Source organism: Cyprinodon variegatus, unplaced genomic scaffold (assembly GCF_000732505.1).
Source record: "Cyprinodon variegatus isolate N-32 unplaced genomic scaffold, C_variegatus-1.0 Scaffold166, whole genome shotgun sequence".
Lineage (NCBI taxonomy): Eukaryota > Metazoa > Chordata > Actinopteri > Cyprinodontiformes > Cyprinodontidae > Cyprinodon > Cyprinodon variegatus.
This window is the reverse complement of record NW_015150619.1, coordinates 265,136-283,796: the sequence shown is the minus strand read 5'-3', so window position 1 is coordinate 283,796 and position 18,661 is coordinate 265,136. Positions and strand designations below refer to the sequence as shown.

General features: G+C 37.1%; 1 protein-coding gene across 2 annotated transcripts in view; it reads right to left on the bottom strand.

The window, feature by feature from the left end:
• Positions 1–18,661, bottom strand: part of LOC107086906 (glucosidase 2 subunit beta-like) — a 220,645-nt gene that overhangs the window by 116,438 nt on the left and 85,546 nt on the right. For both annotated transcript variants that reach the window (XM_015378178.1, XM_015378179.1), the window contains exon 10: positions 1,901–1,970. In XM_015378178.1, the coding sequence (XP_015233664.1) occupies positions 1,901–1,970 (70 nt within the window). The remainder of the gene's footprint in view (positions 1–1,900; positions 1,971–18,661) is intronic.

Here is an 18,661-nt window from a genome sequence, read left to right as displayed (position 1 = left end):
TTCACTGAGGGGTTAGAGATTAATATAAATATATTTTTTGTGTTTCCTCATGCATTTTGTATTTGATTACCAAATATGACAAAACAGTCCTTTTTAAATTAGTTCCCTTGTGTCCGCTAGGTACTAGCTCCATTGGTTCATAGGCCAAGCCTAAAGAAGCCAAAAGGGTTCCAACCACTGATTATTCCATAGAGAACAAACATATAAAGCTAATAATACGTAAGGTTATTGACTTTTGATAAAGCATTAGGCATTAACATTTTACCAAAAAGGTTTAATTTACCGCGTGGACTGTCTTTGTGATTTACCCTTTCATTTGGTTTTTCTCACACACAGTTGGGTGTGTGTTCACAGAACAATGGATCACAGTCAGAAAGTTATTTGTATAAAATAACATATTTTCCACCCCTACTGGGATGAGCATTTAATGTGAAGTTATTGCATAACATAAAATAGCATTCCTGTGCTGGCATTAAACATATATTCATTGAATACAACACATCTAGGTTCAAAGTGTTTTAAACATTGTTGACACAGCCACCCACAACCAGACAAGTTGCAGTAAACTTGATATGAGGCAGATAATTGAAATGCTTGGTATTAATCGGAGCAATACAACTAATTTTAAAAAAAGTGTTACGTTTTTTTTCTTTTTATATTTTTTCATTGTGTTCTTTTAAAAAATACAGTGTTGTCTTTGATGCCTCCACAAGCTCTGCAGTTTTAAAACACATTTTTTTTTTATCTAAATGTAAATTTCTGGTGAATGGCTAGCAGATATCTTGCTATTAACAGCTTTTCCCCCTTAATGTTGCTAATAGCAACACTGGACTCATACTGAACAAGGTGCAGGTTCTGTGCATTTGTAATCCAGGTGTGCTGTTGAAAGTCAGTCTGTTAGTCAATCAGTCAGTCTGTGGCTCCAGCTGCAGAGACAGCGCATGAGATAAAAAAAAAAATAGTTGATGCAAGTTCACACTCTTCCCGGGATTCGTCAGGCAAAACTTGTTATTGTGACAAATAAAATAATCTTGCCCTTGAATCTTGAATGGCAAGAAGGAGCAAACTAAGACCTGTACTTCTTTAGATGTTGCTCAGAGTCCTTTGTGAGAATCTAAATAAGTCATTAATGACATCTTGAGGTAATTTTGGTATTTCCGTCTAACATTTATCAATGACTTTATATCAAATCTGTTTTTTTACATCTATATATAATACCTTGCTTTCTAAGACATTTTAGTCCACATTATGTTCTATTTATAGGTTCTATTTATATAATTTATCAATTATTTAGATTATGTGGTAATCAAGCCCAGGTCTGGCTTGTAAATTGAAACAAAAAAATATGGTTAATGAAAGAAATTCTTGATTTTACAATGTGGGAATTCTATTGACAGCTGTGTTCTATACATACTGATTATCTTAAACATTTACATTTGAAAAAAAGGTGAAACAGAGGAAAGCAATTCACAGTGCTGTATGAGAGGACCTAATGAAGCACAGAATGTGTCTGATTTCCTTATACAGTATTTGGATCCACATTAAAAGAGCTTCTAATCACATTTAAATGGAAGATAAGAACATTCTAACCAATTTAGACACCCATAAAAAAACTACAATCCAGCCTTTACCTTTTTTTAAAGAAAGGACATAGCCATTTTTACAGCCTTTTTGAAAAGAACTCACCTCACATGGTCAATGGATGTATTATCAGAAACAGTATATCAAAAAAGTGAGGGTAACGTGATTATCATTATCCCAATAGACTGATGTATATTTGTAATGGTGGGACTGAACTATCAGATTCTACTGTAAGTGGATCTTTGATTAAAAAAAGAAAGACGTATTCTACAAAAGCGCATTTGAGTCAAGGATGTTCTGCTGAGGTTTAATAACTCACCTCTCTCAGCTGCCTTTAAGTGAGGATCCTCACTCATGAGACCACCTGGGGCACTGTAGGCATCTTTGATCTGTGAGCAAAATGGAGGCAGAGAGAGTGAGAAACCAAGGTCAAAGATCTATACACTTAGTAGACCTTAGATATCAAATGCGTTACTTTATAAAGCAACGAGGAAACCAACAAGTTTGTGTGAAAAGACAGCCAAAGTGTTGTCTATTTCTTCAAAGATCTTTAAAGCTCAAGTCCATGACTCTAATATGCACCTCCCAGCAGACGCTGACGACACTTGATGTTTCGGAGTACAAGGAATCTCTTGCTGTGCTCCAGGAGCTGCTCTCAGGAGCTTTTCCAAAGACAGTTTAATGATGAAAGACAACATGCTTGGATGCTTGTGTTCTGTTTTTAGGTCACAGGGGAAATCCAGGCAAAGCCAAAACACTTTCAGCTCTTTAATTTTCCCTTTAAGATGCTACAGTTTATTTTAAATAGTCATATTCTGATTCTGTGGCGTCTGAAATGTTGTCAGTGCAGATAATCGCCTCCTAGAGTAAATATTGACTGCTAGGCTGCAACAGTAAAATAAGGGCAAAATGATTAAAAAACAATTTGTCTATAGCTGGCGTTCTACATAGATAATAGAAGATGCTTATTTTTATTCAATTGTTTAATGTTCTTATTTTGATGCTCAAGGGAATAAAAGAGTAGAATGTTTTCTATAGGAAAATAAAGCACTGAGGGAAACTTAACGAGAAGAGTCCTACATATGGGAAAGAGGAAATGTGGGTTTGATTTGATAAGTTGTCACATGCCACATGCTGTCATCTTCTCCTCTATGGAAAAACAAGACTGCAAACTCAACTGTGCAAGTGAGAGGTGTTGCCAAATGCAATGTGACTCACAGCTTCTGAAGGGAACAAAAACCTGCTTAAGATCACTCTGACTTTTCATGTTGTATTTGCATTTCAGATTTTTCTTTTTTTCTGACAGACTGGACTGAAGGCAAAGACAAACCACCTTAGAAGAAGAGTACCGGTTCTGATGTGCTTTCTTAAGAATTCGGATGAAAAGATTCTTTTCCCTTAAAGTAAAAGCTTTATTGTAATCTAATTTTGTGGACCATGCAAAGGTGTTTAAACCTTTCAGACTATTTTATGTTCTTATACATCACAATCCAAAAATAAAATAAAAAAACATTAAGGGGCTTTTATTAGAAACTGCAATAAGGATTAGCATATAATTGTAAAAAAAAAAAAAAAAAGCAAAAAAGGGTTCTGAAAAGTGTTGCATGCATCTGTACTCAGTTGTAGTTTTTGTTTAATGTTATTTTGTATAAAAGGGTCAAATGCTGCCAAATGTTATGGACAGTCAGCAGAGAAAGGACAAAACAGTAACACATTCTTTACAGTAATCCAATAACCATGTAATAACATAGTAATAATAGTCACATCAGATTACACAGTAACAAGAAAAACTTTATTTGTCAATTATCTAAAATTAAGGTATATAATTTCAAAGTAATTACCTGCATGTAATTATTACAATTATATGTTACTATGTAACAATGGCCACCACCTACTTACGGCTTATAAAGTAAATTGTAAGTAACGATCAAGTAACTAAAGGAATATAAAACTGAACTCAAGTTATATATATAAATAAGAGTTTAACTGTTTGAAATCAAGAAGTCAAACTTGACCTTGTCTGCCTGAAATTTGAAGCGCGACCAAAATTCTCCATAAAGTTTTTCTTTTTACCTAGTAATATAGCATAACTTTCTATGTTATTACCATAAAATAACATAGCAATGTACTGTAAAAGAAAGCGTTACAGACAAAACTAGGCACACCAATACTTGCAGCACGCTAAGTACTGGTGTGTTGAGTTACCTGAGATAAAAAGACATGCAAGAAATAAATTTTTTTTGGAACCCAATTTAATTTGTAAGATTAGAGCATACAGATCACGTTTTATACTCTTTACTTATGTTTGCATGATCCTCCACTGTAGGATTATCACTTACACTTACCCTCATCTTTCCCCCTATTCACTGTTAAAAGGACTCAAGCCGATCATATTTCCAGGTGTTTAAAACTGCAATTATTGCTCAAACTTAACATACAAACAAGCTTAGACCAATAGCCATTTACTTTAAAAGATAGCATGAATGGCACGTGTCAGAATTACATGATCTCTGTGTTTTTCCCCCCATATTTGACAGTTTAAAAATTTGTCTTCAGGGATTTAGGGAAGTTATAAGATAAAAATTAAAAACGTTGGTACATTACCAGACTTAAAACACAAAGAAAAGGTAAAAATATGTTTTTGGTATGACTGGTTGGTATGAATTGTTAGGATTGCATAAAAGTGCACTAATGATTTTGGAAAATCAATTATTTTATGCTGATGACTGTATAGAGGACATTTTGATTTTTAATATCGAGGCTTTTTTTTATATTTCACTTGGCACTGTAATATACCAGAAAAAAAATGCAGTGTACATTTTATTTACCTTATTTCAATCTTTCCAGAGAAAGGCACAGGTATAGGTATCTGTTTTATGAAATCCCTCAATACAAGAACACCTTTTCATAACAACAGAGGCCAATTTGCCATGAAGAAAAAAATAGAATTCAAAAGTTGCTCTTATTTCATAAATAATTTGATGTCCTTTCCTAGTTTTTGTTTGGGTTTGTTCAGGAAAGAACGAGGCAAATTAAAACCATCAAAAAGCCAAACAGTGCTCTCAGAAATCAGATGGCACGAGTTAAAAGAGGCTTGCTCTTGAAAGCCTCCCTTCCTTTCAAGGATCTTTATTTACTGTTCGCCAGCTGCCTTACGCTGAGCTGCTGCTTAGACATACAATGGATGCACCGTGGGTTTTTGTCCACCGAGAACCAGACCCCTACGATTGAAGAAAGGGACACACAGACCCAGGAAGCAGCTAATTAATTGACAAGCAGAAATGTATGAATTTGTAATGATCAAACAGACTTAATTTTGTTCCCCCACCACATGCCTTGCCAACCCATCCTCCCCAGTGACTTATTTTGGAGACTAATCTTATAAATACAGCCCTAATCAAAATAAATGACTAAAACCTCTCAGGGAGTTCAGGACTATACGCAGTTACATCAGAGGAACTGATGCAATTTAAACAGCCGCCTGTTAGCCACAGTCTTAGGATTTAAAATCTCAGAGAATACTTATTTATGTAATACTTTCAGCAGAGTTTTTTTTTTTGTTGTTGCTCAGTTTGGCAGACCTACATTCATGACAGCCAAGTAGGAGAAACACAGCTTCCTCTTTGTGAGTGTTTTGCAGAATTCCCACAGCAGCGTGCTCAGCTGGTGTGTCACATTTGACAGACTTTCCTCCGGTGTCAATTCTATTTTTTGTCGGAGTGCGCTTTTCTTGTATGTTTTTTGCACATTTTGACATCTATAAGATTAACCACTCCTAAGGCACACGGTGCTGTGGAAAAAAAATATCCAGCTCACAGATTTCAGTTTTTGTCACAAGAAAGTGTTTCAAAGTAGTAAATAAATTCAAATATTTAAGACGGATTATTAGACTAAGCTTTTCGAAGCTACCTGGATTAACCTGGCCCTCTTTAAGAATTATGAGTCCCCCAACTCTATCATCTAGGTTTCACATCCTTGGTGGCAGGAACAGCCATTTGCAGGAACGGGAAATTAGTCTTTTACATCATGGTTGTGTTTTAGTAAAACCCATTAAAGGATTTTTTAGCATGTATGACCTGTTTAAGGGGAAAGGTCATTACAAAAATCTTGGTTATCCTTTTTTTTTTCTTTGCTTTTCTAGTCATTAATAGGTAGACTTCCTTGTGTGAAGTAGATTATTGTCCTGTTGTTTAAACATAACCAGTCAAACAGCTTTTTCAGGAGGGTCTTCTTCAAGACTTCTAGAAACAGGAGGGTCTTCTTCAAGACTTCTAGAAACAGAAGTCTTGAGTCCATCACTTGCTGCACGTTTTCTAGTTTTTAGAAAAAAAGACCCCCCAAGATCATTACATTACTAACCTTATGCCTTTCCATAGATTTAATGTAATTTTCTGATATGAAGGACCACCACCCAAATGTGGTGGATGGGGTTTCGGTGCCTGGACGATCCCAGGGGTTATGTTGTCGGGGGCTCAAATGCTCCAGGTAGGGTCCCCCAAGGCCAATATGCTGTGGGTGGTGGGTCAGACAAAGAGCAGTTCGCAAAGCCCTCATGATGACCAAAACATTGTGGCACGAGACGTTGCCCAGTACGGCAGAACCAGTACCTCACACTAGATTCAGGCCTGGTGGCTGGGTCCCTCCCGTGGAACTAACCATGAGTGACCAGAACCAATGACCAGTGGAGATAGGATTTGGTGGCAGTCAGAGGCGGAGGTGACCCAATCTGCAAGTACTTAGACCGGCTCTGGGGACATAGAATGTCACCTCGCTGGGGGTGAATAAGCATGAGCTTGTGCAGTAGGTGGAGCAATACCGGCTAGAAACAGTTGGGACTGATAGCAGTTTGGAAAGGCCACGGAAAAAGACTATCTGCCTCAAAGCTATTCTGGCAAACCGTCCGGCGCCTCCTGAAGGGAAAGCAGTGCTTTGCTTACAGTTTTTTACAGTGGGAGTGGGGAGCCACTGACCTTGAAAGAGGACATCCTTAAAAGATGGAAGGAATACTTTGAGGATCTCCTCAATCCATCTTACAAGCCTTCTGTGGTGATAAAAGAGATGGGATGCTCAGGGTCGTACTCGTTCTTCACTCGGGCTGAAGTCACAGGGGTGGTTAAAAAACTCCACAGTGACAAGGCTTCAGGGGTGGAGGAGATCGGGACAGAGGATCTTAGAACTGTCAATGTTTTTGGGCTGTCTTGGCTGACAAGCCTCTTCAACATCACATGAAGGTCTGGGCAGTGCCCCTGTATTGGCAGAATGGGGTGGTGGTTCCCCTATATAAGAAAGGGCACCGGAAGGTATGTTCTAACTATAGGGGGATAACTCTCCTATGTTTCCTCATAATGCATATCCCAGGGTGCTGCAGAGCAGGGTCTGATTAATTGTCAAACCTCAGCTTAAAGGTATAGTGGAGGATTTTTGTGACTGTTTGAAAAGACCCACCCTCTCCACTTAAAAAAAAAAAAAAATCGCATGCACAACTCTGCACCTGCTCCCAAGAGGGAAAGCCTATTAAACATGTCAAAGAGCGTGCATAAGGCCATTTCTCCTCGTGTACGCTGTTTTTAAAAGTTGCTGTTTGCATCGTAGGATAGCCTTACGTAAAAATATCACAAGAATGATTGACAATTAGGAGGACCACTTATTTTGATGATCCACCCAGAAAAAGAACATCCTCCACTATACCTTTAGGGAGGAGCAGTGTGGTTTTCATCCTGGCTGTGGAACTGTGGACCAGCTCTACACTCTGCAGGAGAGTGTGGACAGGATTTCAAGGCGCATCTTTTCTTGGATTTCTTTAGAACAGCACATCAATTGTTAGCCTACAGTACCTCATTTAATCAAATAAGTAAAATGTATGAAATTTCTTGATTCAAAAGATAAGGGCCATAATAATAATTGCAAATCATGACTCATCTGTTTAAAAAATATTAATCTACCCACAAATAATTAACATTTGAAAAAGTCTTTTTCAAAGCTATTTTGTATGGCAAAGCTTCATTATCCTTATCTGACACTGAAATGTTCCTGATTAACTGAAACATTCTGAGTTTCATAACATAGGGAGAAACAATCTACATACAGCTACTTGAAGCTTTATATATTTTCCTGCTTTCAAAAATGCATCACTTTTATATTTTTCAAATGTCTACAGAAAGAAATATACTGTTTTGTAGCTTGTTTTTGGGGAAAGAAAATGCTGTGAAATATTTTGTTTTAGTCTGTTTGAATTTTGATTGATACCTTTGTGCTACTTATCTCCACATGGAAGATTGCAGACTGTGCAGCCATACCTCTCTGCATTCAACAATTCTTTGATTGAAACATAAGCTGTTACAGGTGTTTACCTCACAGATTTCAGCTGCTCAACAGATTTCAGGGTCAAAACTATAGGTTTTATGTTTAAATTAAGTAATTTACGTCTCTGCATTTATTATACAGGATAACAGAAATTATTCTGACCCTGCTGCTGATACAACTCAAGCTGACTGCAACATTTTTGAGCTTCAGCATGTGGACATGAGTGCAAAGTGTTAGGTTAATGCTGCCACCATCTTTGTTTTTTCTTTTGGAAAATCGTGTCTCATTACATCACTTGTAAATTGAGATGATGTAGAGAGCTCCTTAGTACCTTTTTAAGATGTGAAGGGAAGGTTTTTTTTACAGACAGACCAAGAGCTAAATCAGCTTAAAGAGAGAAACATGCTCTTACTGTAAACTCAAAAAATACTTCAGATGTGAGAAGAATTTTTATCACATTCCTAAAAAGCTGGGGCTTCCAAGATTTATCCAAATATACAACTATTTTAATTCAGTTAAAAACTGGCAGTAATCAGACAAATCAAACTCATGTTAAAATGTTATTTTGGATTCATGTATTCTATAGATGATACCGACTGGCAAGGCAAGGTGACCAACGTCTTGATTTTGTTTTCAACCTACAGGTCTTGGGTGCAACGTAAATAATGTAGATGGAGATTTTCCTAGCTAAGAAAAGTTACTATATTTTCCGCCAAATAGAGGGGGCAATAATAAAAGTTTAAGAAGTTTAAGTGGAATACTGTAGGAGGAAAATTTCAGCATACAGCCTCACTTTTTTGTTTTTTTAATCTAAGCTTTAGTGGTATTACAAAAGCTCCATGGTTACATACAAGCTAAATGTTTAATAAGGCTCAACAAAGAAACAAAGCAGGCCCACAGCATCACAGATTTTTTTTCTAATAATGACTATGGTAGTTTTATTGGGCGAGGCAAATCTTTTTCTACAAACTGATCATCGTTTCACACACTTAATTTTGTGAGTATACAATGTAAGGTATGTGGATGTAAGGAAAAAAGATGGATCTGGTACCAGAACCTTTAGCCAATTTAAAACTTGCACCTCAACAGTAATGTTGATCACAAATAAGCAACTCAACTAGCTGGACATCCCGTGTAATGGCACAACTTGTAATCAAATAAAATGACTTAAAACATTGTCATTGAAGTCACGCAATGTCAGCATGGGGGAATTTAACTGCGGTGTCCGTAAGAAGGAGCTGAACGACTCGCGGCAGGTGGCCAATGTAAAAATTGCATTCAGAGTGAACGCACCTTTACTCTCAAGGGACGAAAGCACACAGTTCCCATTAAATTTCAAGAAGAGTTTAGCTAAATGAATATCTTAGTATTTGTAACGATATGACAGAAACAGGTTATTTTAAAGTAAGGTTTCCAAAAAAGCAATTAGCATGTACATTGAGATACAAAAAAAAAACTTTAAATTAACATTTGAGACTTTTGCAGTACTTTATTATCCTCCTCAGTTCGCATAAAAGCAAATAAAATTATCTTTTATGTTTAAGCTGTTTTATAGGCTTAAATGATTCTTTTAAAGTTAGTCATGTAAACAAAACCACATATGAGCTTACTTAAATGGAATTTTCTCTGTTTTTTTAATCTTTCAAAACTAAACTAAAGAGATTGACGTGATGGAATTTTATTGGTTCAATATTTGACTTTTATAATCTGACATCTATGCCTTGTTTTGTTGCAGCTCTCGTGATTTCACCAAACATATTTGATTTGCAATGAGTAGAAGGGATGCTGTGTGGAAGGAGAAACTTTTAGGTCTATAAGACATTGAAACTGTCTGGATATTTCACAGTTTTAACCAGAGGCTAGGCCTCTGACAAAGCTGTAACCTAAAAAAGCATAGCAAAAGACATAAAGACAACTCTCCTTGGTGATATGTCTTTTTTTTTTTACCCAGAATAATATAATTTGTGTGCGTTCAGGTTATGGTTTGACAGCTTCCCATATCCGACTACTCAATTCAGCAGTGACTTCAGTTCAACCTGCTTTCAAAGTCCATATAGCATACATGGGAACTAATGTTAAGGCTAAATTTTAAATTAGAATACTCTCTTGTACATATCTCAAAATGGTGGATATTAAAAGTACCAATGACAAGTGATTAATCATGCAAAAGAACAGCTTGGTGTCAAATAGAGTCCTTTAGCAACAACAAGGGAAAATATCTTGGAGTTTTTTAATCCATTCTGTTCAACTTGGCAATGTTTTAGATTAGATCAAGGCAGCACAGACGGTGTGTGGTAGCACCAGTGTGCATATGCGTGCCTGAGAGACGGCGTGTGTCCTCTGCAAGAGGTAAAATAATGACAGGCGAGAATGGATGGCTGGTGACGCCATGACGAAGAAAGTGCCACATATTTCTGGCCTCAGGCTGGGCAGCTGCGAGAAACCTCTCCTCTCTCTCATCCCTCCTTCTCTTGGTACCCTCCCTTACTTCCCTCTCCACCCCCACCTCAATCACCCACACATCTGCGACACTGTTCAAACAGAGGACAAAGATGCCCTGAGTAGTTTTCCTCTTCCGATCCCCTACATGGCTTCTGGCACTTTCCTCATCTGTATCACGAACTCGCAGCAAGAGCTGTGACAGAGTGAGGCCTGGTGATTTTAAAGAGTCATTCTTTTGATTAATTTTATATGCTGAGAAAAACATAATCTTATATTTTCAAGATCCTATCAGACCTCCTTTAGCAACTTCTAAAATTCTGTTTAATATTAAGGGATTAAACGTGGTAAATACAGTTAAACGCCTTTTTTTGAAAGGCCAAGTTTAGATATTTCACCTTCAAAGACCCGAGGCGACATTAAAAAGAAAAACTATTTTGCAGCAGCATTTGAAAGCATTCTTCTGGGAGAGGTTTCTGAAAAACCTGACATTTGTTGACAGTATAAAACCCTGTTTCTCAGCCACGGAAAGAATCACAAAGAGATATTTCTGACAGCTTAAACTTTCGCTTTCTGATATAAATTATAGCCTTTCTCTTAATGTTCTTCGCCACCAAGGAAAAGGTACACAATTGTGGAAAGTCAGTGTGTTACAAATGTGTTCAACAAGCTTTTTTTGTTTGACCCAAAACCTAAGACTTGTTTGACCAACTATAACTGCAAAAAGTATGCAAACATTGCTAAAAAGCAAGTTACACAAAGGCTTAACAATTACAATATTTTTCCGAGATTTTCTTCATACTAAATATATATATTTAACCCTTAACTGTTTGTAGAGCTTAAAAGTACGGTGAGGATGTTCTCCTAATTATCAATCATTATGGTGACATGTTTCTTCGCATGTGCACTTTCAGGCGTATATATGTGGTGAGCTACGGTTTGAGCCAGTCATTGAAACTCGCCTTTCTCACCGCGATTCTTTGAAAATGGCAGAGTGTCGTAAGAAAAAAAGTGTCTACGAAGTGTATGAGAAGAAAAGAAAGCCCTCAGATACTCTTTTTGGGAGATTCTTTCACACAGAGGCGTACACAGAAAGCACAGGTCGGGCTCCATTGCGAAGTTTCTACTCGAAAAGTAAAGTTCTGCTACCTCTGGAGAAATCCATGTCACATCACTGCTAGTAAAATGAGGAGAATTGGGCTTATGCATGCAATCGCAAGCATTAATAGGCATTCCCTCTCGGAAGCTGTGCATGTGCATTTTTATTTTATTTTTTTTAAGTGGAGGGGGGGTCTTTCAAAAAATCTGGAAAAATCCTCCCCTATACCTTTAAGCTAATATAGATTTTTTACGTTTTTGCGCACATTCTTGATTGGTTTTAGTTTTGACTTGGCTGGGTCATGGCTTCATTAAACATCTCCTTACTATCTATGGCTTTACTCAAACTCTACTTTTTCTTTTAACTACCGTAATACGTCTTGTGTAGAAGTGGCGAGTTTCAGTCTCCCTTAACCTTGACAATTTCTCTGACATTAAACACCTTTTTATACCTTGGCTCTCTAGACTGGTTGTGTTTATAGAATATGACATTGCTACAGAGGAATAGGTTCCTCTATGCTTCCTGTTTTAGTCCTTTAACATTTTTGAATATTTTGTTTCTATTTCTTTTTCCTCAACCATTTTTCTAGAGAAGTTTTTTATGACTGTTTGCAACATAAAAATGATGGTTATATGATTCCCCTCAACATCTTGGCTATTTCAAGAGATCTTGCTCCTATAATGACTCAACAGATTTAGTAAAATGTCCTTTTTAGCCTATTTTGCCCGAGAAATAGATAATGTAAGACAATTTGCTCTAAATACCTTTGAATATACTTGTTTGAAACACTTTATTACCTGGAAGAGAAAGAGCCAAATAAGGTTAATCAATTAAAGAAAACAGCTTAATTTCTCTGCATTCTGATACGAACAGTGGATGGCTATGGGCGGTGAGAAAATCAGCAGCTTGTGTGACGCTGTCACACTTTCGGGTCATGCCAGTTGGCATCCCCAACGTGCAACAGCGGTGTGATCCAGACAGAGCAGTGACAAGAAAGTAAAAGAACAGAAGGGGAGAACGTGGCAGCCAAGGACTACCGGCTTCGACATCAAACGAATGTTGTCACAACAGAGCCACCCTTTTAGCTGTGACACCATTCAGCTGCTCGTCACAGAGAGCACGAAGCAAGGCGGAAAAGTCAGGCAAGCACAATGTTTATTAAATGAAAGAGCACGCAGTATTGAAGCAGCAATGGCAGTGAAGTGACACATTGTAAAAAAAAAAAAGAAAAAAAAAGCACTAAAATACATAGTTTTCTCATCTTTCCATGAAATTGAAAGTTTGGGTGGGAAATGAAGTGTAGCTTCTAATAACAGTAAAGATAATCATCTAAGCATGCACTTCAGAATGGTGATATAAAGTGGCTGAGGCTGGAGTCGGGTAACACTGACAGCAACAACAGAACCAATTATTTAGAGGTCTTGTTTTATGAAGTCATATTTTAAACATCATAACGCTGTCACTGGCCTCTGGGTGAAGATAACTGCTGAGGTCATCATCAGGTAGAATGAACTACATTAAATTCTATTGGTTTAATGACGGAGTAATGAAAGTGATACTTTTTTTTCAGAGGTCAGAGATTAAATATGCTTTATTTCATATTGGCAGAATGTTAAAATGTGAGACTTGCCATACGTTTGGGGAACTGGTGTTACTAAGGCATCCTCTTATTGTTTTAGAGGATACTTGTTTCTCCCCATGAGACTGAGATCAGGGGTTAGTTATGGCCTCTCAAATAGACCGACTTCAATGAGTCACCTTCTTACTATTGGTAGCTATATCTCATTTTTTAATATCTGTTGGTGTGCAGGCTCTTCATTCCTGTTGTTGTTAGATGTTGCGCCAATAATTTTGCATGAGTAATTGTTTCAAGTCTTTATTTTTTGGGTTTTGTATTTCATGTTTCTGCTTTCTCTCAGTGATCTTTCAGACCTTGGTAATACAAAACATTAACAACAAATTTTGAAATTATTTTACCAGCTTAAATCAGCATCATCACAGGGATTTCTACTTTAACATTGGTCAAATAGAGACATAAACTATCAAAATTCTTACTGAGCTGGATAATAATTCAGCTTGTTAGCATGAATTTGGGACCTTTCCACCCCATGTTATTTGTATTGCATAATCAACCATGTCATTCCAAAATGATCTTTTTAAATACTACAATGGTTTTCTTTAAATTTTCCATAATGTCAAAGAGGGAAGGAATTTGATTAGACACTGCCCATTACTATAACCACAGGTGTGCCTCAAATTAACTTAATTTTTACAAATATACATGATAAAATTTGAAAAAAATGTTTTTACTTTACTAAACTGTTTGCATGTTTGTATGTATACTTTTGAATTTAGAGAAACTTCGAGACTTCTTTTAAAATCCTGCTTATAAGCATACAGGTTTTATGTAACATTTATAAATTAACTAAATGGTCAAAGTTTAATTTGATTTAATATCAGAAAATGCAAAAATTGGTGACGTTCCTTTGTATAGGGTGTCTATGAAGATTTAATGTTATCTGATTTAAACTGTATACACAGCATAGAAAAAGGAACTGACCCAAGTACAGAACCCTGTGGTAGTGTGTTTATAATATACAGTATATGTATAAAAAAAAAAAATCGCAGCCTGACAATAGTTACAAAATCTGCTGTTGGACAAACACACTAATTAATTAAATAAAAACTCAACCCCTTTTCAGTACCTCACTTCTGCCCAGATATAATATTTTTAAAACTTTTATATATTATTTTTATTTTCCTGGGGGGCCAGAGAACATGTTGGAGGGTGAGGGCTGGGTGTGATCTCAGCTGGGATTGACAGCTGGACAAACATGGAGTATTCACAGTGATAGTTTTGCCACTAAATGGAAATTCATCAAATTGTAAATTATTTCAAAGTGGTAAACTAATTTAGGTGTTTTAGATTAGATTCTTTCTAGAGTAGAAAAAACTATAAAAACTATGGACTTTATTTTGCTCCATTTTGCAAAGCAGCAATGTAAAAAAAATAAATGAAATAGCAATGTATGCATGTATAAACTTCTTTTTTAATTATTACTTTTTCTTTGCTAACAGAGCTGCTTTCTTATGTCCCCAATATTCATAGCTCCCTGTTCCTAAAAGAAAAAAAACAAGAAAAAAAAGCTATTTAACTGCAGAATGATCTCAAAATGGATAAATAGTTTCATTTAGTTCCATAAATACTGCAGTCTCTGGACCAAAGACAAGACTTTCACCCATATGTTGGCATTTTAACTAACAGTATCAGATGGATGGGCAGAAGTTCTGTGGTCACAGTAAAATTTAAAGCAGCAGCTAAATGAACAGCATCCAGACTAAACCAGGCTGGGAGTGTGACAGAAGGGAAACAGGATGGCAAAAAGCTTTAGGACTGTCAGGAAGACAAACCAAAAAGAAAGGAGGTCTCAGAGGAGACATTACAACAAGGGGCCTGTCAGTCGTCATCGCGTGCCATTTTCTGCACTCGACACAGAGAAACTGAGGCAATGTTCCCTATGAAATATTTACCAAAGTTGATTTTGCTTAAAAAGGAGTGGCGAGAGGACGGGGGTAGAAAATGTGCTGTGATAGCTATATGGAGTGTCCCACAAATGCTGAGGATGTCAGGTTTGCTTAAGGCCGCTGTGATGGTGAGACAGAACACAGCCGGGGGTCCATTAAATGTTCACACTGGAGCACTAAAAACAGTGTAACCATCTCCATTCCAAAAAGCTCCCCGGCGTTACCCAAAATATGCTGCTAATTCTAGTCCCCTCACCAGAAAATTTAAAGCTCTCACTTTTAATGGCTCTATGCTTTTGAAACTATATCTGCTGCTTTAATAAGCTAAGTGAGCCCTAAAGAGTTTGAGATGATTATTTTCTTAATGTCTATGGGCAGCAGTCTGAAGTGTTTTTCACTTTTAAAAAATCTTCTCAGTGCAAAATGACTTCAAATTTTTGAAAATGTCCTTACAGCACTTCCAAGACTGATTGCAATTATTAATCATCATAATCATCATCATCTTTATTTGTCAAGTACTTCAAAAGAGCTAACAGGTGAAAATAGTGCTGTACATAGCTAAAAATAATAAAACACCCAATAAAAGAACAAAATGCAGCATAAAGATATAAAGTAAGGTAATAATAATAAGAATTTGGTTAAACTAAGTAAAGAAGGTCACAAGTAAGCCATGCCAGTGTTAAAAGCCAGCGAATTAAAGTCTTTATTTTATTTATTAATTTTCTTATTTTTTTCCTACTTGCTTTGATTCTGTTTTATTTTCCTATATTTAAAACATGTAAAGCACTTAGCATTGTCTTTGTACTTAATTGTGCTATACGTACAAATACATTTGCCTTGCCTTGCCTTTAGCTGAGTTTAAAATTTGGCAGTGAAGGAGTCTCCCTAAGGTGCAGTGGGAGGTTGTTCCCTAAAAGAACCTCAGTACCTGCAGGTAGGGGGGAAGAAGCTCAAAGAGGTAAAATAAGGAAAGATCATGCAAGCATTTAAAAACAAAGAAATGATTTTAAAATAAACTCTAAAATGGACAGGCAGTAGAGGCGAAGCCAGAACAGGAGTGATCACAATTTAGAATAGCAGTTAAAAGACGAGCAGGTGCGTTTTGTAGCAGCTACAGGCGAGACAGCAAAGACTGGCACACGGCACACAGCAACTCCGTTGGAGTAATCATGCAGAGACTAAATAAAAGCATGGATAACTGTTACAAAATGGTGTATTCAGAGGAAAGGTATTAGTTTTGCCAAACATCTTAGCTGAACAAAAGCAAGATCCGAATTTGCTTTCCCAATTCAAAATCACCGTTCACCTTTAAACCCAAATTCCTAACAGTAGATTTAAAATATGGTGTCAGGGATTGGATTCCTTTGTTGTAAGTGAAAAAACATCGATGACATTCACCTGAATGCTCCAGACCATCAAACTGCTTACCTGCAACTGAGTGATAGCGCAGCAAAAATTAGACTTTTTTTTCCTTTTAAACTTTGTTTTTATCTTAGTTTAATAACGACGGTGCAGAGTCTGTTTTTTTTATGCCTGGTAAAAAAGAGCAATTCCTTGCTTTTAACCATGACAGAGCTCTTAATTAGCACCAATCTCAACAGATTATCTGTTCGCAATTACTCAAACTTTTGTTTTAGTAACAAAACACAAATAGTCAAACAGCAAGAAAAACCAAAGACGGTGAAGCAAAACAGCACTTCTATAAATAACAGGTATGAATGAGCATGATAAATTCCTTGCCCTTAAAATGTATATTAGCTGTAACTGAGGACTGCCAAAACCAAACAATCTCACTGACACCTAATGAGAGGGTTAGCTTTACTCTTATAAGGAAACATGAAAATAATTAGCTCCAAATTAAGGCATTTGATGATTCATTTATTTTTGCTTCCTTACAGATGGCTCTGTCTCAACCTTTTTTTCTCGTTGCTGGGATGTGCATTGTGTATAGAAGCAGAGTCTGGTAGGAAAACACGCCATTAGCTGGTGTAGCTACTGTGTCAGGTTTCAACCTAACACAATAACACCCAGTCCCTTTGTATCAGCGTGAAAAGGTCAGCTCCGTCAATGGTTTTGAAGCAGTACCGGCCTGCAACACGCTTTTTTCCTGATCCGTTATTTTAGTTTTTTGGCATCTTGAGGACACGTGAATTAGGCTGGAGGATGTCAACCACAGCTGAGAAGTTTGATTACTCGCTGAATAAAGAGAGATGTATGAAAATGCCTTATTGTGAGTTCAAAGCATCTCTACAAACAAGTGTCTCTCTGATTATGGAGTGTCACTGCAAGTTTCCATTAACAAATTACTCATCTGGTCATTTTTAGTTGCTTTGCATGTAATGGTGACTATTGGCCTTCCTACATCAGCATAAAGAAGTGTTATAATCAAGTAAAGTTTATTTTAATACACTCTTGGGGTACTTTATTAGGTAAATCTTATGAGTACCTTGTTAGAACACATTTTCTTTCAAGAATTGCCTCAATTCTTCATGGCCTAAATGCAAATATTTGCCTGAAAAATTCATAGAAGGTGGTGGTCCTTATTAAGGTGATTACATCATATGCTAGATTTCATGGCATATATAATACAAATCTCTCTTCTCTGATGGATTAAGATCTGGTAACCGCTTTGGAGAAGAGTAAAATCACTACCAATTTAGCAAAAGTATTTTGAGCACTGCTCGTCACTTTTAACATGTTATTATTACGTTATACAGCTCTTGCTTAACACCAATAGCCATTTTATTTTAATTTCATTTCTTGAGGATGTTTCTTTGGTGCCTCACAAGTACACATGGACACACACAAAAAAAAAACACAACTGGGTCCCAGGATGGGTGGGATGTTAAATAGTACTGGCCTTGGATGGACACCATTGTGTGTCTCAACCAAGTACAGCATTTGTATTTTAAGACTGGTGCCTCGCAGAACTTGCCTCGAACAGAAATTTAGCAAGACAGAAATATGGGAAAAAGTACTTGACTCCTATACGGAAGTGACGTTAGGCTGGATAAAGCAAAGTTATTTGTAATCGTTGCAATGCTGAACAGTGTTATCATTGGAGTATTCCGAGTAACAAATATCAAAGCCTGAAACTGGCGGTGGAGTGAAGATATATTGAGTAGGTTCAGTCCATAGACTGCTGGTTGGCAAGACGGTGTGCTTGAGCTGTATTTGTGAGATCCAGTAGACTGTTTGGTCTGATACTCGTGCTTCACTCAAAGACCTAGGAAGTTAGATGTCCAGTTAGATGTCCAGTGACAGTGGGGAGGAAAAACTCCACTTTGGGAAAAAAGCCTCTGGCAGAACCAGGCTCAACATGGCGGTCTCCTACCTGACCGGTTGAGAGATGAGACATGGAATGCAGTAAGAGTATGGGAGGAATTAAACTCTGATGCGGACGAAGTAGAAGAAGCACTGCGGAAAAGTCAGATGAAGCTTTAGCTATGATGGTGGAGAAGACATAATGCAACCACTGCCACCAACCTCTTGTGGATTTGGAGGCCTTTTAAGGTGAACTCTGGATGCTGATTGGGCTTTGTGGAGGTGTGGTTCAAAGCTGACTGTTTTGTGTCGGAGGCAGATAAGGGTTGGTAATTCTGCCGGCTTCCGTAGCCTCGGGATCGCGCATGTGCGCGCTTTCAGGAAATCCTATACACTACTGTTTATGCTCTAAAAACATTCTAAATGACTTTGTTTCGAGTAAATTCTGGA